The sequence below is a fragment of the Callorhinus ursinus genome, unplaced genomic scaffold, assembly GCF_003265705.2.
Source record: "Callorhinus ursinus isolate GAN/ISIS: 27379988/994484 unplaced genomic scaffold, GSC_fseal_2.0 scaffold10, whole genome shotgun sequence".
Lineage (NCBI taxonomy): Eukaryota > Metazoa > Chordata > Mammalia > Carnivora > Otariidae > Callorhinus > Callorhinus ursinus.
In genome coordinates this window covers 57,490,018-57,515,911 of record NW_027397072.1, presented here as the reverse complement: position 1 = coordinate 57,515,911, position 25,894 = coordinate 57,490,018, and the positions used below count along the sequence as shown (strand labels likewise).

General features: G+C 47.5%; 1 protein-coding gene across 1 annotated transcript in view; it reads right to left on the bottom strand.

Moving 5' to 3' along the window:
* The window catches only part of LOC112820700 (uncharacterized), a 35,436-nt gene extending 9,864 nt beyond the window's left edge, over window positions 1-25,572 (bottom strand). The window contains exons 1-5 of the mRNA XM_073896906.1: window positions 25,548-25,572; window positions 22,714-22,779; window positions 15,844-15,938; window positions 13,419-13,521; window positions 9,985-10,072 (exon numbers count right to left, since the gene is read on the bottom strand). Of these exons, the coding sequence (XP_073753007.1) occupies window positions 9,985-10,072; window positions 13,419-13,521; window positions 15,844-15,938; window positions 22,714-22,779; window positions 25,548-25,572 (377 nt within the window). The remainder of the gene's footprint in view (window positions 1-9,984; window positions 10,073-13,418; window positions 13,522-15,843; window positions 15,939-22,713; window positions 22,780-25,547) is intronic.
* Window positions 25,573-25,894: the final 322 nt, after the last annotated feature.

Here is a 25,894-nt window from a genome sequence, read left to right as displayed (position 1 = left end):
CCTTCGACTCAGGTCATGATCCCTGAGCCCAGTGTCTTCCTCTCCTTCTGCACCCCTCCCTCGCTCATGCACTCTCTGTCTTTCAAATAAATAAATAACAAGTCCTGTCCAGAAGTTCCAGCACCTTTTTTAAAAAGGGAGTGTTTTTGTCACCTATTTTATCATTTAAGAGGCTTCATTTGTACCTAACGTAACAAGAGAAGTCCTGCATTACCTCTCTGTTATTCTTAATAAAAGTAGTATTTTTAAATCTGTATCGTGCTGGGGCGCCTGGGTGGCTCAGATGGTTGAGCGTCTGCCTTTGGCTCAGGTCATGATCCCGGGGTCCTGGGATCGAGCCCCACATCGGGCTCCTGGCTCAGCAAGGAGCCTCCTTCTCCCTCTCCCTCTGCCTCTCTCTCTGCTCATGCTTTCTCTTCTCTCTCTCTGTATCTCTGTGTCTCAAATGAATAAATAAAATCCTTTAAAAAATTTTAAAAAATAAAAATAAATAAATAAATAAATAAATAAATCTGTATAGTGCTTTCTCAGGGTACCACTAGACATTGTGTTCTATGTAGACGGCACCCTGGAGTTGTGCAGTGCACAGCTTGTGCAGCTGAGCTGACAGCCTTGTGCTTTATGGTTTTAAGAGAAATTGTCCCTTTCACATATAGAGTAGTAGTAATTATCATAACAACCGTCACTACCATTTTTTTAGCATATAGGATGTACCAGTATATATTATACAGTATACTCTTATACATTATATTTAATCTTCACAAGAAGTCTGCTTTCAAGTAAAGAAACCAAGGCTCAGTTTCTTGCCCAGCAATAAGTAGTCAGCATTCAAATCCAGTCCTGTCTGTCTCCCCAGGCCATGTTCTTTCTCCCTTTTCTTTTTGGATCTAACCACTCATTCTCCAGATGGGCAAACTGCAGCCCAGAGAGGTTGCACAGCTTGCTCTGAGTCACACAGAGTCTTCCACTCTCTTTCACAGAACTTCTAGGAACTTGGTATGTGTGTAAGAAAGTGGCCTTAAAGGAAAGTCTCAGGGAGACATAATCATGTTGAACACACACACACACACACACACACACACACACATACACACACACACACACAAACATATAGCTCAAGCTCTTGGGGGGCATCTCTCTGTTCCTTTGCCTTCACGCATGCTTCTCTTGGCATCTTGAGGGGAGGTGGGGTTGGGTGGCAGGCAGATCCCAAAAGAGGGAAACCCAGAATGTATTTCCCATGGACAGGTGTTTGGTTCTCTTAGCCTGGATTAATTGGAAGGAAAGTGTTTAAATGTGAGGAGAGCTCAATGCAAATCTGGAAAGTGAAATTGGAATTCTGTAGCCTAATAGTTGTGTGTTTTCAAAAATGAACATTTCAGGGGCTGCTGGGAGGGCTCAGTCGATTGAGCTTTTGACTCCTGATTTCAGCTCAGGTTATGATCTCGGGGTCGTGAGATGGCACCCCGGGTTAGGCTCCATGCTGCGAGTGGAGTCTGCTTGAGTTTCTCTCTCTCCTTCTGCTTCCCCTCCCCCCCACTGCTGGCACATGCACACATGTGCTCTCTCTCTCTCTCTCAAAAAAAAAAAAAAGAACATTTCAGATTTTTGGTTCTTATTAAAGAATATGCTCATGTAGAAAATTTATATGATACTGCAAAGTATAAAGAAAAAAGTAAAATCCTGTTATCCAGAGAGACTAATAGGATTTGTTTGTTTATTTTTTTAAAGGTGACAAAGGGAAATTTCATGTTGATTTGTTCCTTGCAGGCTGTCCTACTGGGGCTGAGGTTACAGACATTTTTCAATCCTCGGGAAGTAAGCAAGAGAACAGGGAAGATTAGAACTTATGTTGCATAACAGGGAGAATGGCCTACAGAACCTGAATCTAGAGCTGTTCTTAGACAAATTATTCCTTTTTCTGAATCTTCAGTTAAAAGTCGATCTTTTCTCTCTTAATTCTGTACTAAAAGTGATTCGCAGGTTTGAAAAAACAAATCCTCCATTGTAGTGAGGGCTCAATAAATGCTCTGAGTTTAAATGGAATGAAATAGATGGACAGTGGGGCCAGGGACCGGTGTGTTAGATTTTATGACACTTGGTCTGACTGAAGAATGAAGGCCAACACATGGGTGGGTCACACAGATCTGGCTCTGCCTTCCTAGTTGTGTCAGTTTGGGCAAAGATCCCTCACGTGCCCAGACAGAAGTTGGCGCCAAATACAAGGCAGCCCTAAACTTTCCAAAGGGGAAATCCTCCCATAATATTTTGGTCAACCTGAACACAGAAAACATTTAGTGACATAGATAAAACTGTGATATGCTTATTCAATGTGTGAATTTAATACATACATATTTAATATCATTAATACAATTAATTTATACAAAATATTAACTTGAAAGTACTGTTTGTTTCCACTCTCCTGTTCCATGAAACAAGTCAATTCCAACTCTTCACCCACCTCTTGATCATCAGTGTCTTCATTGTCAAGAGGACTTTATGAGGCATTCTCACTTCTGTCTGGATTGCCGGAGATTCTCCTGGACCCGGTATGGGATGCGGTCACTGGAAATTTTAGCCCAAACTACAAAGTGCCCATTCGCATAGCATTAGCTCATGTTTGCTCTGGTCTCTCCAACATAACCACTCACTGTTCTGCTTTTTAAAGTGATCATAAAAGGCTTGTTTGTGACGACTTCCAACATCGCAAATGTGAAGTCACACTCCCAGGAATAACTAACAAATCTGTGTTACATTTCCTCACTTCTTTTTGTATCAAGAGCTTCCATAGCTTCCAAAACTGGCATGAATTAAGGGTATTTTAAGCTAATGTCTTCCTCAAACTGTAACATGGTTGTTAAATATAAAGCAATTTGGAAAGCATTGGCGTAACATGTGAGACAATGCAAGGATGCTATGATATTGTGATTTATATTAAGAAATATATATATTTGGTCTTTGTCCCCATTTCTGGTACTGAGCTCCTAAAACCTTGGAATTTCGTAAGTGATAAGAGCCAAAAAGGAGAAATGGATGTCTTTTGTTATTCCTACAAAAAGCCCCTTCGACCATACCTGAGTTTACATGAATGAGGGGATTTTTGGAAAGTCCCAAGATGACCTTAGGATGGGGACTGGTTGCTGGGGGCCCAACCAGTTCCATCCCTCTCCCCCGCCACCTGCCTGACCTCTGGGGAGGGGAGAGGAGCTGGAGGTTGAATTGATTGCCAGTTGCCAATGATTTAATCAATCATGCCTTTATAATGAAGCCTCCATAAAAACCCAAAAGGACATGGTTCAACAATCTTCCGAGTTGGTAAACATGTGGAGGGGCCATGAGAGAGGTGTATCCAGAGAGGTGGTGGACGATCTGCACCCCCTCCCACGGAACTTACCCTATTCATCTCTTCCATCTCACCGCTCCTGAGTTACATCCTTTTATAATGAACTGGTAGTGTAGTAAGCAAAGTGTTTTCCTGAGTTTTGTGAGCCACTCTAACAAATCAATTAAAGGAGGGGGTTTGTGGGAACCTCTGAATTATAGCCAGTTGGTCAGAAGCCCAGGTGACAAGCTGGACTTGTGATTGGTGTCTGCATTGAGATGAGGAGGAAGGGGGACAGTTTCATGGGACTGAGCCCTTACCGGTGGGATCTATCTGCAGGTAGGGAGTGTCAGAATTGGGTTAAATTGTAGGACACCCAGCTGGTGTCACAATGGCTTGATGTGTGGAAAATCCACACCTCTGGTGACCAGAAATGTCAGAAGTATTGAGTGAGAGTAGTAAAGGGGGTACACAGGAGTGTGTTATTCCTTTATAGACCCAGAGATAAAGTACTTTCCTCTTTTCTGAACGATAATTTCTGGAAAAATACCTGGTCTTACTGATAGGCGTATAGTGGTTAACATCTTTGGACTTTACATGCCTGGGTATAAAGTGCGGCTAATATAAAATGTGGATAATAATTGTAATTAACTGTGGACTCCTTGGGGGCAGGAATCATCCAATTTATTCATCTTTGTCCTCTATGTCTAGCACAGTGACTGATTCATAGGAAGCACTTAGTAAATATTTGTCTGACAAGTGAATAAATCCAAAAACATTCCTCTATTTACAAGGCATGCATCCACTTCTGTCTGCAGACTCTCTTGACACCAGGCTCTTCTTCTTACAGTTCTAGGGTAGGAAGTAGAGAACTTGGTGCAAATCGAGTGATTAGTTAGGCTAATGCCTCACACACATGATACATAATACTCCACACACATTGATTTCAAATCCTACTAAATTTGAATGTATTCAGACAAGATGCCGGTTTTTGGTTTTTTTGTTTGTTTGTTTGTTTAAATTAAGTAAGCTCTACGCCCAACATGGGGCTTGAACTCCCAACCCTGAGATCGAGTCACATGCTCTACAATGTCCACAATAGCCAAACTGTGGAAAGAGCCAAGATGTCCATCGACAGATGAATGGATAAAGAAGATGTGGTATATATACGTGTGTGTGTGTATACACACACACACACACACACACACACACACACACACACACAATGGAATATTATACAGCCATCAAAAGGAATGAGATCTTACCATTTGCAACGACATGGATGGAACTGGAGGGTGTTATGTGGCGTGAAATAAGTCAATCAGAGAAAGACATGTATCATATGACCTCACTGATATGAGGAATTCTTAATCTCAGGAAACAAACTGAGGGTTGCTGGAGTGGTGGGGGGTGGGAGGGATGGGGTGGCTGGGTGACAGACATTGGGGAGGGTATGTGCCATGGTGAGCGCTGTGAATTGTGTAAGACTGTTGAATCACAGATCTGTACCTCTGAAACAAATAATGCAATATATGTTAAGAAAAGAAGAAGAAGAAGAAGAAGAAGATAGCAGGAGGGGAAGAAGGGAGGGGAGCGTGTCAGAGGGGGAGACGAACCATGGCACATACAAAAAAATGAGAAACAAACTGAGGTTTCTAGAGGGGAGGGCGGTGGGGGGATGGGTTAGCCTGGTGATGGGTATTAAGGAGGGCACGTTCTGCATGGAGCACTGGGTGTTATGCACAAACAATGAATCATGGAACACTACATCAAAAACTAATGATCTAATGTATGGTGATTAACATAACAATAAAAATTTTTAAAAAAAGAGTCACATGCTCTACCGACTGAGCCGGCCAGGCGCCCCAGCGAGATGCTGATTTTAGATGCTACTACCTCCATTCGCTTCGGGCACAGCCCCAAGACTTCTGGCTCTGGGACCTGTACTATGTGGAGTCCCAGCTGAGGCAGAGCAAAGGTTTGCTCTGGGAGACCAGTCTGGGCTTGGGATGGGGGTGGGAAGCGCTGGGGCTGGGCACCACAGCAGAGGTGGGAAGGGACCCAGGTATTACTACGACGATAACTGAGACTAGGGACTCGGCTAATCTACTGTGCATGCCAAGTTCAAAAGTAGAAAACACCACTTCTTGGGCTAGTTGATCCAAATACAAAGCAGATTGTAAAATGTTATTCCTAGCGGAAGTCCTCCTGGACTCTGGGGTCAAGCAGACCCAGGTTCAAATCCCATTTCTGCTACTTTAGCAGTGATGAAGCCTTTGATAGGTACCCGCTCTGAGCCTTGGTATGGAAATCTCCAGGATGGTCCTAACATCTGGGTCAGAGCGTTGCTGTGGGGATCAAATGAAAGAGTAAAATGTAAAATGCCTGGAACGGTGCAGGCTCTGTAGCAGGTCCTCACCGGGAAATTGTTCAGTTCTGTTGCTCTTATCTTCCTGCCCAGTGGATAGAGAGGTGTTAGGCATCTTTGATCTCAGGAGAGTCCCCAAGGGTCGGGATTGTGCATCCTCTCCTCTCCCACCAGACTGTCCTCAGGGCACATGAAGAGGAGAGGGGCAGGGAGATCTTAGAGCTGGGACTTTGGAAGGAGACTGGACAATGCCAAGACGAAGGGGACAATGAGACACAAAAGCATTGCTGGAAGAAGCTGTTTTATGTTCCTTGGTTTGCGGTGGGCTTTTAGTCCTTCCCAAGAGGAGGGCCAGGAAGTGATGATCCTGCTGAGGAGGGGTGAGGAGTGAAGGCTTCCTGGGGGAGGCAGCAGGCAGGAGGGAGGGGCGTGAAAGGGGATGCGGAGACCAGGAACAGGCTTAGGCAGGGAAGGCTGAGCTGTGTGCTCAGCAGAGTCAGGAGAGCAGGCCAAGTCACAGGAGGAGGAATGGAGCAGGGAAGGAGCTAATGTAGCCACTGGTAATCGGCGCTGGGGCCGCTGTGTCTGGGCCACCTCATATAATAATTAGAGCTAACGTTTATAGAGCGCTTACCATGGTTATATATCAACTCATTTAATCTTCATTATGACGCTACAAGGCGGTCACTGTTACTGCCTTCGCTGAGGCTCAGAGAAGGCGTGGTTGCGGGTTCCAAGAGGTGAGGCAGTAATCCTTACCTCCCGGTGTTACACCCCTGAGGACTTCCCTCCTGCGCTGAATGCGGGCTTCCCCAGCCCCAGTACTTGCCTGTGACCCTGCCTGCCTTTGGAGGACATGATTCTGTAGCTCCGCCTTGGCACCACTTTGCACATAGCTGGTGGCATTTGCCTCTCTGATATGGGTAAGAGATACTGAGACAGTCCTACCTCACCCCAAGGTCCTGACCCAGCTAGGCCTGCCCCTTCCTGCCTGTCCCTGAGGTCTGGGGAAGGACAGGCGTGATTCTGGTAGTGAAGGAGGGAGGAGGGGAGAGTGCCCCAAGCCCAAATATGTAACTGTTCCTTCTGTCAGGGAATCAAAAAGCCTGAAGGAGACAATAAATATTTTGTTCTATAAATATGGTGGGTAAGAAATTTAAAGAGCAAATACCAGTAGGAGAAAGAAGTAGGCACCAACTTGAACTCACACAAAGTCTAAATTATTTGGAGAGCAGAGCTCCGAGCAGGGAGGGCCCAGAGACTGAGGCTGAGATTGGAGATGAGGGATGAAAGACCCACAGAAGGAAAAGGCAGGCAGAAAGGGAGGGCTTGGCTTGATCAAAACGAGCAATAATTCCTCCCACTAGTCCTGTCTGGAAGAGCTCTTGAGGTCCAACTTCCAAAACCTCTAGCTCTCAGCCAGGACAATGCTGGGTAAGACGCTGACTGAGATGGGGGAGGAGGGTGAAAGCAGTTGGATTCATTCACCGGATGCTGATTTGCCAGAAAAGGAAGTGGGGGTGTCAGGGACATTATTTCCACTTCCTGGATACACATTCAAACATGGAACAACTGAGTCCTAACAGGACAAGGCAATAAAAGAGGCGACCACCCCAGGTGGTACCACACCCAACATATTCCAGAACTGAGTAGGAACTCATAGCAGTATTTTTAAGGCTTCCAGAGAGCAACATCTAGTTGCCACCTCAAATCTAAAGGACCACAAGTATACCTCAAGAATACTTTAAAAAAAAGCCAACTCTAAAAAGGTTGAACACAACCTCTTGATGCCTTTTAATAAAATTAAATAAATTGTGGTACATTCAGACAATGGAATGTTATGTGACCACTCAAGAAACCTAGCTGCTTTCTACATAGTGATACAGAATGACCACCAAGATAAATGTGAAAAAAGTCAGAGGCAGATCATCCTGGATAATACGCTACCTTGTGTGCAAAATACATTTCTACTACATTTGTGTAAAATAATAACATCTGTATTCTTGCATATGTGTAGAATGTCCCCAGAAGAACACACATGAATGTGTATGAGCTACTAAAAATAAGGAGGTTATAAGTCAGGATAGCAATTCTCCCTGGGGGGGCCCCCTCTGGGGGTGCCGCTAATATTCAGTTCTTGACCCACACGCTGGTTACACGATGTGTTCAGTTTATGAAGCTTCATTTGCCTGTACTTAAGATTCATGTACTTTTCTATGTTATACTCGAATACGGTTTTCAAAAACAAAAAAAAATTGTTTTGGGTAGTAGAGTAAGTATGACTCCAAACTCAGGCGGTCCATGAGGCTCTCAGTCCCTCTCCCAGCAGATTCGTCCTGACTGTTACTCACACGCCCAGTTCAGGACAGGGGGTGAAAGAGGCTTAGGTTTCAACGCCCCCCAATCTGGCCTCCTTTACTCTTCCTTCACACTGACCTCAGCCTCTCAGCCTCTTTATCAATTGCTTCAGGACTTTTTTTTTTTTTCCCTTTTCCCCAAACAGATTAAGCCACAGTTGTTCATCTGTTCAACAAAGTCTGCCCGCTATGCAATCTGTGGCTCTCTGGGGCCGGGCTGTTGAAGAAAACCTGCTGGCTATGAAACAGAAGGGGAGTTGTTTTCTTTCATGCCGCTACTTTTCAGTGTGAGCAAGCATATTTCTGGTTAAAAAAAAAAGGGGGGGGAGGCGAAAACTTCCTCTCTCAATCCCTTAAGTTGAGGAGAAATTTTTAAAAACTTACAATTTTCCTCCTACAACGTGGTAATATTTTTCCCGAGGTGGGGGTGTGCAGGTCGCCCCAGAAAGAAAAAAAACAATCAAGTTCTCTCCAGCCCCATTTTCAAATTCGATCCCAGGCATTCCCTTTGAGGGCAGTTGGGTCTTTGCCCAGGAAGTTCAGCAGCAGCCAAGATTCACTCACACCTGGGATATATAACCTCCTGTAGAAGGGGCGGGAAGAAGCCTGGCGTTTATGGAGGACCTAGTGTGTGCCGGCCACTGTGCTCGGCCCTTCACCATTATTACATTCATAGCACAAGCACTAGGAAGTCGTCACGGCCGTTTTGCCCATTTTACACAAGGAAGCTAAACCTCGGGGTGGTTACGTACCTCACCTGAGGTCATACTCTGTACACACCCAACAGGCAGGGGCCTGAAGTAGTCCGTTGGGTGGCCTAGGGTTCTCTGGAGGTGTCTGGGTGGTTCGCACTTGGGGTCTCAGGCACCTGCAGTTAGATGTTGGCTGGGGCTGCAGGTACCTGGAGGCTCCACTGAGCTGGCTGTCCCCACATCCCTTGGTTGAACAAATGAAAGCTGGAGCCGTCACTCAAAGTGTCACAGGTAGCCTCTCCGCGAGGGGCTGTCCCGAGAGCGAGCACTCAGAGAGGCGGGGGCAGAAGCTGCACGTCCCCTCTGGTGCTAGCCTGGCACTTCTACTGCACACTCTTGGCCAAAGCAAACCACAGGCCCAGCCAAGGGAAGGAAGATGGGGAACGGACTCCATCTCTTCATGGGCGGAGGCGTGAAAAGAATGTGCAGCCATCCTTAATCTACCATACCTGGAGAGTGGTGAAGCCAGGATCTGAATCCAGGTCACCTGGCTCCTTCCTTTACAGTCACCTTCAGGCTTCACTGTGCACCTGCTCAACTACTGGAAATGGCCGTTACTGATTCTGGTGCTTGAAAAGGCAGTTAGGTGGCAATATCAACACCACTTAGATACCTCCTGTTAAGGATGCCAGTGCAGTCTGCACCAAGCAGGAAGCTGCCATCTTTTCTAACAGAAGGTGAGTGCCTTCAGAACCATTGAACCCAAGGGCTTCCAACCTTCAGAGGTGCCAGGTGTCCCTCCTTTTGAGGCAGCTGATTCTTCCACCCTAAGATGATGAGCCCTCAGGGCGCCTGGGTGGCTCAGTCAGTTAAGCATCTGCCTCCGGTTCAGGTCATGATCTCAGGGTCCTGGGATCGAGCCCCGCATTGGGCTCCTTGTTCAGTGGGGAACCTGCTTATCCCTCTCCCTCTGCCATTTCCCCTGCTAGTGCGCGCTCTCTCTGTCAAATAAATAAATAAATAAAATCTTTAAAAAAAGAGAGAGAGATGATGAGCCCTCGTTGAACCCGGATGCCTAGGTTAGGAGTTCTCTGGAGGCTTTTTGGCATCCTGAGCAAAGGTCTGTGAGCTCCAAAAATAACTTTTTACCATGGTTCCTTTTAGAAGTGAGAGCCCCTGCCACCCAACCTCGACTACTGTCCCTAGGGTAACCCGCCATCTCCAAGAATTCAACTGCACACTTACTTTGGTTTATCTCTGTTGTGTCTTTTGCTTCTCCAGATTCCTCTGCCGGGCCGTCTGGTGCTCTGATACCAAGGTGGGATGGGTTTCACTGGGGTATAAGAAAAAGCCCAGTCATCCTGGCGCACCGAACTTCAGTCAAGACAGATCAGTAAGGAGCATCTTTGGAAAATGGGGGCATTGTCCCCAGAGGGACTGGAGGGGACTCTATTCCTTTTGCTCCCCTGCATTTTCGGTCCCTCCCTCAAACATCTCACTGATGCCTGCACCATGCCCGGCATCGGCTCCTCCCACATTTCTAACCACCACCCTTCCCTGGCCCCCCACCCCTCTCCTCTGCGAGGCTCCCAGAGCCCCCTCCGGTGCAGAGCCTTCTGCTTCAAGTATTCATTGACTAAAGAAACCTTGCTGTTAAATTTGAGAAAAAGATTTCAAAGCTGAGGGGAGGAGGCGGCTTAGAGAATCTTCATGCTGCAAATTGGAGAGTTTAAAACCTAATTACTGTCTGCACTCAGCCTCAAAAGGCCTCTGTCGATATTTATTGAACGATGGAGCAAACTTTACATTCACATTGTTGGTAAATAAAAAGATTTTCCTAATAAGCAAATCATTAGAAGAGACTGCAAGAAGGAGTTTAACTTAATTAAGAGGATACTTCCCAACCTTTTGTTTTATCCATTCCAAATAATAGGCTTCCGTAGAATGTTCAAGTGTGCCTTAGGTATTTGTTAAAAAAAGTCTAAGACTTGTCTCCATTAGATAAGATTTCATATCAGTTAGTTTGTGTTGGCGCTTAAACGTAATAACAGTGAATGTCTTGTAAATGGCCCTTCTCCTGACTTTCTACCAATTACAAATGATAATAACTTCTATCATCCACCAAACACCCAGAAAATATCCTGGCAAAGTAGATCTTGAGATACAGCTTAGTGTCTTCATGGGTCCAGTAGAGATAGTCATGGCAATTGCATCAGAAAGCAGCCATTGAGAATTCAATGAGATTGTGACAGGAAAATATTTTGACAAATTTACAAAAATTTTTTTTAACTGTGTATTTATTTCCTAGCGTCTCTCGCCCTCCTCCTGATCTGGTCTGTAGTTTTTCCTTATCATCGCCTTGAAGTCAGCTAGCTTTTATTGCCTCAGGGGAGGAGTGATAAGGCAGAAAAGCCACAAAACTACTTAGGAGTGGTAAGAACAAGGCCTTTGGCACTGCAAAATTTAACCCTTGAGTAATGGAAGCATCAATTCTGGGGCATAAATATTAAACACGGAAAAACAGAGAAGTAGGCCTACAAGGATTACCAAGGCTATGGAAGGGAGGAGAGAAACCAAGGGGAGGCCAAACATCGGTAGTGTGTCCCTGAGAAAGAGGACTGCCCCGGGGAGGTGGGGCAGCGGAGCCTCCTGGCTCCTGGGCAGTAGCCTTCGTCAGGCAGAAGGGCTGGGCGGCGAGGTGGGAGTGCTGGGATCTCTCCAGGTGCCGGAAACTGTGGCTTGTTCTTGGTAAAGTGGGAGGTAGTTTTGAGGTAGCAGAGAAAACCATGGCTTTGAGGTGTAGAGCCAAGGAGTAACCCAGGCGGGGGCCTGATGGAATGTCAAGTCTGGCAGTTCGGATTGATAAAGTTAATTTGTACATCGGGACCCACAAAATGGAGGCTCACGTCACAAATCTAAACCCAAGTCTGTGCTTAGGAAAAACATCTGTCAAGGAAACCTAGCATGCACCAGTCACAGTCCTCCAACTCAGCTTCAGCTAGCTTACCTTACCCGAGGAAACAGGACCTGCCAACTCTAGAAGGAAACGCTCATCAATCATGCCCTATTTCCACACTGCCTCTTCTAACACCCTATAAAGCTCACTCTCGCCCAAACACCCTCGGGAACAGTGCTCTGCTGCTAGTGAGGCACGACCCCCCCCACACATGGATTGTTTTTGCCTTGCATAAAGGACATTAAACTCAACTTGTTTTCGTTTTGTCACTTGACAGGACGAACACCAGGACATCAAATCCCAGCTATTTCCCATCACCTGGAAACTCAGACGAAACCTGGGATAGAGCAGGAGCCAAAATCATCTGGAATTAAGTTTCTGCCACCCAGCAGAATGGGCATTAAAAATAGAAGTAAAAACCATTTATTCATTTCTATGTATTTCATCCAGACCATGAGATTTGCCCCAACCCTAAGATAATGATTTAAGTGCCTCATTAAATAGTATGTGCTCAATAAATGCTAGTTACTACTATTACCATCAAGACAAGACACTGAAGAAAGTCCTATTACACACTTTAAGAACGGCCTATTACCAGATGTGAGGGCAAGCTGGCTGAGACATCTGTCATCCCACTGATCACCAGGGTTGATTTGGCTGATCTGGCTGGCTAGGTGAGTGTCCCCTTCTTCCCTCACTACTTAGTGTGTCCCTCCTGGAGCTATACACTCAGCTGAAGAGGATGACCTTCCCCCATAGAGGAGGACTGTTCCTTAGGTCAAGGGTCTACGAGTAGCTGCGCTCTAGAATCTCTAAACAAGCTCTCAAGGTCCATTTGTAGAAGAACCTAGGATAGTCAAGCTTCCAAGACTCCAGACACATCCAAATGAGGTGCTGCTTGTGGCAGTCTACTTTTCCTTGAAAAAGAAAGAAAGAAGGGCACCTGGATAGCTCAGTTAAGTGTCTGACTCTTGGTTTTGTCTTAGGTCATCAACTCAGGGTCATGGGATCCAGCCCCAAGTCGGGCTCTGAGCTCCGTGTTATGTCTACTTGAGATTCTCTCTCCCTCTCCCTCTGCCCCCACCCCTGCTCTCTCTCTCTCTCTCAAATAAATAAATAAATCTTAAAAAGAAAGAAAGGAGAACCAAAAGGAGGGGGGTCATGTTATTCTTGCCAAGGGACACTCAAGTTAGTACTATGAACAGTCATGATGGGAAGATGGGCTGTCGACAACCCAGAGAGCACAGCAAAGGAGAGCCTCCACGACCTGTTTTTTAAAGATTGACTTGACTACTTATGGTCTTCTATGGAAACCACTATATAGTCATCAAAATTAACATCCTTTTGGAAACACAGTGAGACTATGTTTCCCAGTTCTCCTGGGAAGGTGGGTGGGATCATTTGACCAATTCTGGCCAATGGAATGGGGTAGAAGTGAGAGGCTACTTCTTGCTCCCTTAAAGGCTTTCGTGTGCTCCTCTACAACTGGAGCCAAAGTATTCTGAGGACGTAGGAAATGGGCAGAGCTTGGGTTCCTGGGAAGCCCCTTGGAGGAGAGCCATAGAAGTAGGAAACTTGGGTTGGACTATTCCTAAGTGAGAAGTAAACTTTCCTTGGGTTAAGCCATTGATGGCTGTTTGACATAGCAGTCAACTCTAATACACACTGTATATGTTAGAGTAAGGATGTTGAGTTCCTTCCAAACGTGACTGTGACTCCCTACCTTGGAAATCCCACGTTCGACGCTTTACTGCATTCGGCCTTTTTAGCGGCCTTCCCAGAGGTCCAAGAGTGGGTAAGTACAGCAGCAGCTTGCTTGCCTTGTTCTTCAGGATTTAGACATTTAAGAGAGTGAACATGAAATGGTTTCAGCGTAAGAACTTAAAAAATCCTAGATTGAGAGAATTTTAGTGAACGGAAGGTGTATGTGTAGTCATCTGGTTCAACGATTAAAATCAGTGAGGAGGAAACCAAAGGCTTGGGGGCCTGGTACTGAGCTAGGGCCATAGGCTGGATAGTACTAGAATCAAAGTCAGCTCCCCCTTCTTCAGAGCTTCCTCCAAAGTGCCCGTGGATGCATCTGAACATATAGCATAGCATCGCATCCACGACTCAAGCTTTAGAGTTGGCCCAGACTGGGTTAAGGTCCTGGCTCCCCTTCTTACAAGGGAGAGTATTTTACATCTCTAACCATCTCTAACCTTGCCTGTAAAATGGAGAACATAATGCTATTACTTTCCTCTTAGTGTCGTTATATCCGCTACACAAATTAGTGCTCACAGAGGGCTTAGCACACATATGACCCTAATAAAATTTTGTTAGGTTCTTCCATCATTTAAAAGAATACCAAACTCGTATAAAAACAATGCCACAGCCTTAACAGAACAACATCCCACACAGCTTGAAGATTACTTCTTTTGTGAACAGAACTCTGCATTTTCTACTCCTACTTTTGAAGGAGTTCAAAAATATGCTGCTTTGGTATATTGATTCTTTTGAGCTGAAGGCCTTTGAAAAACAGCAGATGCAGGGAGAGGCTCTCTCGGAACTGCCCTCCTCCGCCTAAAGACGGAGCCTGCAAAAGGAACTCGATTGTCCTAAATCCCCAACCTGGGAGTTTCATGCACAGGGGAAGACTGACTCCTATCCCAGGAGAGGAGACTTCGAGTCCACACCACCCCCAGACAAACGTTGTCACACCCTCATACCTCCCGTCTGTTCTTCTGAAGGCCCATTCACCTTTCCCCGAAGCATTTACTCTCCCCTAAGTGACCCGCATCCCCCTCTCCTTCTCTACTCAGACGGTATATAAGCTCTCAAGTCTCATCTCTTTTTCAGGTGTTCGCTATTTTTTCCCTCTGTGATGCCCTTGTCCACGGACTATTAAAAATTAATACATGTGTATATCTTTTCTCCTGTTCATTGTCTGCTGTGAATTTATTTCATAGACCCAGCTATCGAATCTAGGAGGGTAGAGGAACAGTCTTTCCTCTCCTACACTTTATTTGGGGCATTGGTTCCTTTCCTTATATGCCTGATTCTCTCCTCTACCAGATGGTAAATTTCTTGCTGTCTTCTCTCTTTCTCTATTCCGCGGGGCATAGGGGTGTGACTTGCACAAAATGGGTGCTCCCTGGAAGCTTGTTGGGGAGCAGAGCCTAGCATCGGGAAGATGAATGTAAAGACCTTGTGAAAGCTCTAATACCCCATTGTTGGCCAGGGTTGACCAGGCCCCATCCCTGCCTCTCAGCCTGCTCACACTTTGATGAAGAGAAGGCAGTCACTGCTGCTGACTGGTCCTTCTTAGAGATGACCTTGACCTCAATAAGCCCCAGAGAAGGTGGTGGCCCCAGAAATGCCTGACCAGTTCTGGCCACCAGCAGGCAGACCTGGTTTACTGGACTCTCGCTGTCTTCCGGTTTCATCCTCAGGACAAGAACTGCTTTATGAAAACCAGAAGGCTGGAACGTCTTGAAAAGCCTGGCTCCTCTTCCAGGGCCCCCAGTTCTCATGTGCGCGCACCCCTGCCTCTAGTGGCTAGCCTTGCTTTCAGAACCCTGACCATTTTACTCTATAGCAGCACCCCCAGAGCGGGGAGAGTCGGGGAATGTGAAACTCAAATTAGACTGTTCTTCTGGGGAACGGGAAGATTTGAAACTACTTCTCTAAGAATCAGTCTATTTGTTGGTTGGGAATTTGAGGATGATCCTGGTGCATGAGAATTTTCCAAGGCCTCTACAGCCTAAAGGCCCTAAGGGGACCCCCCCATTAGCAGTAAAACTCCAATGTCCTTGGCTTCCGCCCCACCCGCACAACCCAGGACTTTGGCTTCCTCTGGTGCCGGTTTTAGGAGGCCCCAGGGCAGCCTGTGAGCTCACCGTCTTGGCCCTTGAAGCCCAGACAGGCGTTGGCAGTGCCACTCCTGCCAGAGGCCGTGAGGAGGCAGAGGTCCCAGCCCAGAGCACTGGCCCCAGGACCCCCAGCGGCCAGCCCTGCAGACACCGGCTTTACTGCCTTCACCCCTTGGAGGTCCCTACTACCCAGTGAGCCACACCATGTACCCCTTGGGGTGCAGTGAAATGGACCTCTCCCAGGGCCACAGGGCACAGTGGCCCCTGCACACCCAGGGTAAACTCCACCCATGCTACCTGTGCAGTTGTGATCCGAGGCCAGAATCTGTCTCCCGGCAGGCCTGGGAATACAGTGGGGGGCACGGCTGACCAAAGCTGCTTCCTTTTAGCCCCTGAAGCCACAATTTAAGGGCTGCGGGCATTTCCGGGGCTTGGTGGAGGCAGGAAGTCCTCTTGGAGCAGATTTTTTGTTGTTGTTCTAGGAAGATACTTGGAGTGACCCCTCTTGGTCATGTTAGTGGTTAAGTCCACCGTGGGGCAGGGGAGGGGTGCAGCAGGATCTTTTGTGGAAGACAACGTCCCATCTACCACTCTTCAGGTGCGGAGCTGATCTCAAGAGAAAGAGGAGAGCCAGCCTGCAGAAAGGTCCAGGAACTTTCTGGAGCTCAGGGATGCCGAAGTGGCTGAGTCGAACAGGAGCCCACCTCCAGGGAAGCAGCTCTGGATGTGACCTGGGATGGATCAGAAGCCCCGATGGTACGAGGGTTTGCCTAGTCCCACCACCTCCTGGCTTCTCCAGCTGCCCTGTGAGGAAGCCTGACTTTGAGACTAGGGACAGAGCCTGAGGAGCCTCCAGACCAGAGAAATTCAACCCCGCTGCATGTTAGCATCAGCAGAAGAACATCTAAAAGTACGGATGCGGTAGCACTCCAACAGCTGTCTGTGCCCCGATGTTCCTAACAGCATTATTCACAATAGCCGACCAGCGGAAACAGCAATGTCCCAGATGAATGGATGAACAGCATATAGTAGATCCAAACAATGAAATATTATTCAGCCTTTAAAAGGAAGGAAACTCTAATCTGCTACAACACGGATGAACCTTCAGGACATTACACTAGTGAAGCCCACTTACCTGAGGTCCCTAGAGCAGGCAAATTCACAGAGCAGGCAAATTCACAGAGACAGAAAGGAGGATGGTGGTTGCCAGAGGCTGGGGGGATGGGGAGTCCCCACTTGGTCGGTACCCAGTTTCAGTTCGGAATGCTGAAAAACTCCAGAATGGGGGTGACGGTTTGCACAACGGTGTGAATGTAGTTAATGCCACTGAACTGCACACTTAAAACTGGTTAAAATGGTAAATTTTATGTTATGTATATTTTACTATACACACACGAAACAACAATATCAGAGAGGTAATATGGGACTTTAAAAAGCCAGTGACAAAACAGCTTTCTTAGGGAAAGGTGCTGAACCTTCTGGGCAGGACAGGTCAAGTGGGAAAAACAGAAACACCCAAGGCAGAGGCAGGCCCTACACACACACACACACACACACACACACACCCATCAGACTTCCTCTTTTCTTTTCTTCTTTTTTTTTAAGATTTTATTTATTTGAGAGAGAAACCAAGCAATCAAGCACAAGTGGTGGGGAGGGCAGAGAGAGAAGCAGGCTCCCCACTGAGCAGGGAGACAGATGCTGGGCTCAATCCCAGGACCCTGAGATCATGACCCCAGCCAAAGGCAGATGGTTAACTGACTGAGCCACCCAGGCGCCCGGAGTTCTGGCTTTTCTGAAGGCATCAGGCACTGATCCTCAAGCCATTAGTTCTAAATGTTAGTAGTGAAGACCCTAGGGAGAGAGTTGCCCTGGGGTCCTAGGCAATCCCCTTCCCCGCCCCACGCCAGGGGCAGGGACCAAGAGGTGGACCTAGAGTGCTCCACAGGGGTCTCCTGGGAAGGGGAGCAGAAGACGCTGCTCCCCAAAATATGCCATTTGGGAATGAGGACTATTTTGAGCAGATACAGGATAAAGCTCTCTGTCCTCCCCCTATTTGCCCAAAAAAGCACGACAGAGATTTGTAAAGGTATTCCCCCCCACCCCCCTGCCCTCTCCGTCAGGAAGGACAGAAGTCAATCGCTGGAGGCTACTCTAGACCCTGATCAGCCCAGAGACAGCACCCAAGGACTCTGTATCACAAGCCTTGCTAATACTAGCCCTTATCTTCCATTAGTTTCCCTGGATATGTGCCTTCCCACACTCGGCCCTTGGAAGTTCAAAGTCGTTTTCCTTTGTCTTGTCTCTTTTTTTTTTTTTTAAAGATTTTATTTATTTATTTGACAGAGAGACACAGAGAGAGCAGGAACACGAGCAGGGGGAGTGGGAGAGGGAGAAGCAGGCTTCCTGCTGAGCAGGGAGCCCGATGCGGGGCTCGATCCCAGGACCCTGGGATCATGACCTGAGCCGAAGGCAGACGCTTAACGACTGAGCCACCCAGGCGTCCTCTTGTCTCTTTTTTAAAGAACACGTTGTTATTTTGTTCTTCTGTCTCAGAGGGCTCCGTGTGTATGCATGATGCATATGTTAATAAACTTCTGTCTGCTTTTCTCTCATTATTCTGTCTTTTGTCAGTCTAATTTACAGAGTTCCAGCCACTGAACCTTAGGTGGATAGGGGAAGAATTTTTTCCTCTCCTACCCCAGCAGTTGGGAAGACTAGAAATGTTCAAGAGAGCTACTAGCTGCCCCTGCTCCTGACTTCATGGGCTTTGATATTTGCGGAAAGGAGCTTCTGGAGGGACTAGAAGCTTTCACATCTTGAATATTGATCTCAGTAGTAGTTGCCCAGGTGCAAAAATTCATGAAGCTGTATACTTAACATTTGTGTACTTTGTTCTATTTTATACCTCAATAAAAAAAAAAAAAATGCCAATGGCCAAGTTTACCCGTCGGAAATTCTAGATTTAAATGGTCTGTGGCAGGGCTCAGGCAGCAGTATTTCTAAAGCTCCCCATTTAGTTCTAATAGGTAGCCAGCACTGAGAAACACAAGCATATCCTGGTGTGGGCTGCCTGGTGACTGGTCTATGCTGGGCCTTTGGAAACAGGACTAGCCTATGAACCCTAAAACTCCAAGGGTTCTAGGGCAATTCATGGGGAGGGAGAGAGGAGCATTAAAGTTTGTGAACTCCCACCTGTCCTCCTAGATCCTTCTAAGACCTCCCACTCCCCTTTGCCCATATGGATCAACTTTGCAAATCCATCCTGCAGGCCACCACCCAGGGACTCATCAGCTCTACCTGGACATCTGAACCCCAGTGGCAAGGGCCTCCCATAGTAAAAGCCAGAATCCAAGGCTTCAGCCTCAAGTGCCTCTGGCCAGAGCATCACCGCACAGTAAGCCAGGAGAGCCTGAGGCTTAGTGCTGCAGGAAATCAGGGCCCACCGCTTCAACCTGGCATCTGGATGCATGGCCTGCAAGGAAAGGGGGTACACAGTGAGCCAGGTGGTGGGAGGACACAGACATTTCCAAGGACCCTGGAGAAGGATGGAGCAAGATAATTTTGGCTGAGGAGCCCTGAGTAAATGCAGTATAAAAGCTTTGTGACTATGGCCTGGGGAGTCATTGGAATGAGTATTTATGGCTTATTTTTCATTGAGCTTGGCTAGAAGACTTCAGAAATGAAAGATTTTTTGGCACCAGAAGTCTTGCACCAACCAGCATATCTCTAAATTAAGTAAGGAAGCAGACAGGCTCTGAGTTACTGGACACAAATTTCATGCCACGGCATGAACATTCAAGCTTCTTGAAATGAGTTCTTGCAATTAGACATTTTAAAATATCTAATGAATACCAATGAAGAAAGAAAGAAATGAAGTGATGTCTACTGAAGTGGCTGTTTAATGGCAGAAAGAGCGTCGAGTTCATTTGCAGGACAGCCCATGGCAGCAACTCTGCCCCCCTTTCCTTTCTTCAAGGTCAGAGTCACCCTAAACCACTTGTAGTTTTCCTGAATAACTTCCCAGTCTCCTGAGCAGTTGAGATACATTTGAGACATACCATCTCTCCCTCAACCCCAAACGTAAAAGCCGGACCCCCTCCCAGGCCTCTAGGCCCTCCCCTCTCACTGTAGGGTCTGCCCTGCCTCACGAGTACTCCCTGGCCCCAGCCGCCCCATCCTTCACCCCCAACCCCTACCTCCTGCCCCCTCCAGCAGTTTCACTTCTCTCATTCCTACTGTTTTCTTTCTCTTTTCTTCTTTGTCTTCTTCCCTTTTCTTCTCTATTTCAGTCCAAAATCCCAGTCATTTTGTGCCACCCTCATGATTTTTGCATATCCTCAATTTACTTGAATTTTTTTGACATTGACTGATGTTTTTTCCCTCTTGACTCCCTTTTAAAAATCTGAACAAAATTACCTTTAAAAGAAGCTTTCCAGAAAAAAAAAAAAAAAGAAGAAGATAGCAGGAGGGGAAGACTGAAGGGGAGTAAGTCGGAGGGGAAGACGAACCATGAGAGACGATGGACTCTGAAAAATAAACTGAGGGTTCTTGGGGGGGGGGGATGGGTTAGCCTGGTGATGGGTATTAAAGAGGGCACGTTCTGCGTGGAGCACCGGGTGTTATGCACAAACAATGAATCATGGAACACTACATCGAAAACTAATGATGTAACGTATGGTGATTAACATAACAATAAAAAGTTTTTAAAAAGATGAAAATGTTCAAAAAAATTAAAAAAGTAAAAGAAGCTTTCCATCAGTGAAAAATCAGTATTCCTCGCTGTAAGCAGGAGGAAATTATAAAACAATAAGATATATACCATGAAAACAGAGCAATGGTATGAAATTCTAGCCAGATACTGTTGGTGACTGGAGGCTCAGAGCTGGTTAAGAGGAGATAGGAAATGTTAAGAGAGGTGTTGAAGCCAGACTAGCACCAAGCTGAGGCTTTCTCCTTCACAGAATCAGAAGTGACAAAGGGATAATCTCGGCACTGTGAGGTAATGCTGTCTGTGTCCTTGGATCATTTTGTGTAGCCCAGGGAACCATGATGGGAAGTCTCTGAACCCTGCTGTCCTTTCTTCTCTCTCTCATTTCTTCCTGCTTTCCTGTTGTTCCCTCATTTCCTCCCATCTCCCTCTCCCTTTCCCCCATTTTTCTAGTAGAGCAAGCAAGTCCTTCTGTTATCTTCAGTGTTCTGACAACCCATGAGCAAAAAGAGAAAAGAAATCAAACCCAGAGGTCCTTAAGAGGTCCCTAAGCCAGGCTATCTCCCTGTCCCATGAAATCCTTGCTTCCTGGGGCTGGCCCTCTGCCTCTCCTCCAAGACAGCCTCATGTCCTCAGAACTGGGTATGACGTCCTCTCTGACATAGTTTTTGGATACAATGTCAACAGAGGAACACCAATCAGTGAGTGGAGATGCGGGGCCCAGGTCAGTCTCTCTGCCATCCCAAGAACACACTGTCCTCCAAGGCAAACCCAGAGAAGAGCAACTCAGGTTGGATTCATTGGGACAGAGGAACAGACTCATCCAGCAGCTACTCACCATAGCCCACAGTGGGATGGCTGTGCCTAACAGATGAGGCATGACATTGTTATAAGGTAAAATCGTGACTTCTGTAAAAATATTAAAAAATGAGCACGTGTTAAAGAATTTATTTTGCTCTAATGATATGACAGAACCAGGCAGATAGATGTTATAACTGGTTCAAAGGAAAAGTCAAAACAGCACAAATTTACATGGAGTAAGGGAATGTTGAGATGAATTGCAAATGAAGACAGAAGTGGTTTATTTTTCCTGCCAACGTGGAGGAGGGGGAAGAAGTCAAATCTCTACCAGATAAGACTGAATTTACATATCTATCAATTACCTACTTACTGAGTTGCAAAATAGCTTGAAGATAGCGAATAGGGCTTGAATCTCATAACCCTGGAGGGTGTGCTGTAGATGATCCATATGGGTGATTCAGTTTTCCACTGAAACACAAAAATTGTTTACACACGAAGTTCTTAACCCATGGGAGACCCCATTCATTTGATTAATGCTTCCCTAATACCAGCTCCTTGGAGGGTACCTCACACGCATCAGCTCCCCACCAGCCCTCCACCCAGCAGGTAAGGCTGGGAGCAGATGCTCATTTGACAGTAGGTATAAGGTGAGTTGGGGACTTGGGTTCCAGGTGTGACTCATCATTAACTAACAGCCAGAACAGCATCAGGCTACCTAGCCCGCCAGGTTTCTTCATTAAAATGAGAACTGACAACTACGGGTGCTCTGTCCGGTTTCTCTAGCTCAAAAGTTCCAGAATTCCAGGGAGTAAGAAGCTGATGCTCATAAATCTTAAACTAGCCCAAGGACTTCTGGCAAGTACATAAGAGGCAACCCACAGACTGGCCCCACCAAGTCAGTCACTGCCCTGGAGTAAATGGCAAGTAAGATACTATCTTTAGGGCTCTTCCTTTATTTGGTTTCTTTTTTTAATTTCTTTAAAAGATTTTATTTATTTATTTGACAGAGAGAGACACAGCGAGAGAGAGAACACAAGCAGGGGGAGTGGGAGAGGGAGAAGCAGGCCTCCCGGGGAGCAGGGAGCCGAGCTGGGGGGTGGGGGTTGATCCCAGGACTCTGGGATCATGACCTAAGCCAAAGGCAGAGGCTTAATGACTGAGCCACCCAGGTGCCCCTGTTTGTTTGTTTGTTTTAAGATTTTATTTATTTATTTGTGTGTGAGAGAGAGTGAACACAAGCAGAGGGAGAAGCAGGCTCCCCACTGAGCAGGGAGCCCCACGGAGGGCTCCATCCCAGGACCCTGGGATCCTAACCTGAGCTCAAGGCAGACGCTTAACCAACTGAGCCACCCAGGCGCCCCTTTGTTTGATATTCTTACCCCCTCCCTCCCACCAACTTTTAACAGTTTAGGGCCCCTGATCAATACTGTAGAGGCTTGATTAACTGGCTGAGAAGATCTCTTTCCCTTTTTCACGCGGTTTTCCGGAGAGTGGCCGCAGAGCAAGACCGTGCCGGGATCTCTCTTCCTACTCCAGATTCGGTGTCTTCCCCCAGGGTGGGCCGACCCAACGACTCTAAACGTGGCGTGAGGGATGGGAGAAATCCCGAGAAGGCTGAGAGAGGCTGGGAGGCCGGCCAGTCACGCACCCCGCACCCCCGGGGATGACCAGGGCACGTGCCCCCTCCTGGGCGCGCCCCGCACGGCCCACACGCTGCCGCCCTGCAGGAAAAGGTGTGAGTCACGCCGGGGGCGGGCCCGCAGGAGGCCGAAGGCCCGAGGAGCAATTAACGCGACAACTCTCCCGCAGGCCTGTGCCCGGGGGCCGGGCCAGAAACAAAGTCCGCAGCCTCTCCTCCCTGCCCGGGCGTCTCCAAGCCCCAGGAGCAGGAGTAGGAGGGGCTAAACCGGAGCGGGGCGGGGCGGGGCGGGGGGGGCGGGGCGGGGCGGGGGGGGCGGGGATCTAGTTTCCAGTCGCTTCAGGCCTAAATTCTCCCCAAGACTGCCAGAAAAGATGCTAATAAAAGACCAATTGTGTGGCCGGAGTGTTTTCTTCGGGCTTCTGCCCGGGGAACTGGATAGGCAGCGCAGAAGCAAGGTCACACCAGTCCCATCCTATGGCAACACCTTTTGCTCGCTACTGACCCCTCCTGGGGTGATGGGGACAGCTCGTGGAGGCCCTGGGAGGCAGGCCAGAGAAAGAACTACTGGATTCTTAACCCGACATCCTCAGGCCAGACTCAGAGGCTCGGATTTTGGCGGCAATTCCCTTCCCTCCAAGGGGCTCCAAAGCCTTTCACACGGGACTTCTCTTTTGCCTGAATCTCCCTAACATTTTGTCCTGGGGAAATGGAAGGAGGCATTGAGGACCCTTAGGAGAATGAACTGGACATAGTTAGGTGGTAGCAAGGTCACCCTAGCAGCAGAATAAAGGGTGGATTTGGGGGCAAGGCTAAGGTAAGCCATTGATCCTTAACGGTTAGTTAGTGATGCCCTAGTAGGTGCTGACTCTAGCACCGGGCTTTAGGAAATAGCCCACCGAAAGATCTGGAGGGGCTGCAGCAGGGCAAGAGCGGTAAATGGAGAGAAGATGCAGGGGCCTCCTGAAGGGTTGGATGGGGTAGCGGTGGTAGAAGGAGCGAGCAGACTAGCACCACTTCTCTCTCCACACCCTTCTCTCCCAGAGAGTTGATTTTTGCTGACAAAGTAAATGTTGCATCCTTCTGGCAAAACTCTAAGCAGAAGGGCAAGTGTGGGACACAGAAAGAGAAGGAACGTTGATTTGAGTACCATGAGAGATGGGTTCGTTGCAGCGGCTGAGAAGAAGGGCTTTGGCATCAATCTGTTCAGAGCCTGGCTTGGGGCTCTGAGCTCAAGATGCTTTTCGTCTCTTCAGTCTTGGTTTCCTCACCTGTAAGAGAGACTCCAACACCTACCCCATGAGGTTTCAGTTTTTTGTTTTTAATGATTAAATGATTTCAACGGCTGAGTGTCTAGTAGTTCAGGAAATACAAGCTCAAAAAAAAAAAAGTAATAGACAACTGAATGCTATAAAAATAACTGCATTGATTGTTACTATGAGCCAGACATTGTATTAAACATTCTACATAATCTTACTTAATCTTCTCAACAGCCCCATGAGGTAAGTGTATTATGATCTCTGGTTTACAGCTGAGCGAACTGAAGCACAGAGAGTTTAAACCCCTGACCAAAGTCACACAGCCAGTAAGTCGTAGAGCCAGGACTCAAACCTAACTCCAAAATCACGGACCTTGACAATCACACTGATGACTTCACAGCACATCCAGGTCAAGGCATAGAAAAAAATGTCTTGGCCTGAGCTACAGAGTCGTCAGGATTTAATAATCGCCGAAACCATGGCTGTAGATAGAATCATCCAGAAGAAGCCTTGAATACAGTTGAGGAGAGAAGGAAATACCGGTATTTACAGTGCTAAGGAAGAGAAGCCCTGAACAGACTGAACAGAAACAGCCAGAGAGGGAGCGGGGCGGGGGGAGATCAAGGGAGGAGGGCTGGCTTCCAGGAGGGGGTGTCAAGGGGAGCACACTGGGCAGCCAGCTGTGGCTTGAGATGAGCCCAGTGATGGGTCCTTTGATGGCAAAAGCGGGGGGGGGGCAGAGGCTAGGTTGAAGGGATAGTTAGAAACAGATGGCAGATGGGCCTTGGAAGGAGGGAGCAGGGTGATCGCTACAGGTGGGTGCGCGGGAGGGAGGCCTCTGTATTCTGACGAATGCACTGAGATGGAGAAAGGCTTCCTCCAGCAGCCGAAAAGGACATGCATTCTGAGTGAGAATGCAGGAGGGTGAGGGGTTTTATGGCCAATAGCCCCTAGTTCATCTGTGAAGTTGGAAGTCAGCTGCAAAGGGCGTGCGGCGGGAGCTGGGTAGGCAGTTGGAGAGCGATGGTAAAGACTGGAAACCAATGGGGCAAATGGTGTCAGGCTAGCCAGGCTGGGTAATAGGACTGCTAAACCAGGGGAAGCTCCAATGGGGTTAGAGATTGTGCACTGGGAATGGCCAGTGATCTCATTTTGGGGTGCTTTCCCCAACAGCTTCAAGAGCCCCTGACAGGGTCACCCACCATCCCAGTTTCCCCAGGGCAGTTCCAGTTTTAGCGCTTGAAGTCTGGGATCCCAGGAGTTCTGTTAAAAAGAAAGAAGTGGGGGTGTCTGCAGAGCACAAGACCAGCAGTGTCCATCAGGGAGGCAGCAGAGGGCAAGTGGGGTGCGAAGGCTATTATAAAAAACGATCCAACTTTGCTTTTTCACCTGCTCAAATTCTCACCATCTCTCCTCTGCCCAAGATACATTATGTATGTACTCATTAGCTCTAACCAATATCGTAGTAAACCTTCTGTCATAGCTTCATAAAAATCCTCTATCCAAGCACGTCGACACCCTGACCCAGAACACGCTTTGTACTTTCCTATTTCCAGTTGTTGAAATGTAACTCCCCCTCCCACCCGCCCACCTTCTAACAGGTAGCCAGACCCCATCATCCGTCAGAGCCTGGCCCAAACCTAATCACTCTAACCACATAATATTAATGCCCCAAAGAACCTTTAAGACCATCCAGCCCAGGGCGCCCGGGTGGCTCAGATGGTTAAGCCTCTGCCTTCGGCTCAGGTCATGATCCCAGAGTCCTGGAATCGAGTCCCACATCAGGCTCCCTGCTCAGCAGGGGGCCTGCTTCTTCCTCTCCCTCTGCTGCTCCCCCTGCTTGTGCTCTTTCACTCTCTCTGTCAAATAAATAAATAATAAAATCTTTAAGGAAAAAAAAAAAATAAAAGACCATCCAGCCCAGTGTCATGTGTCTTC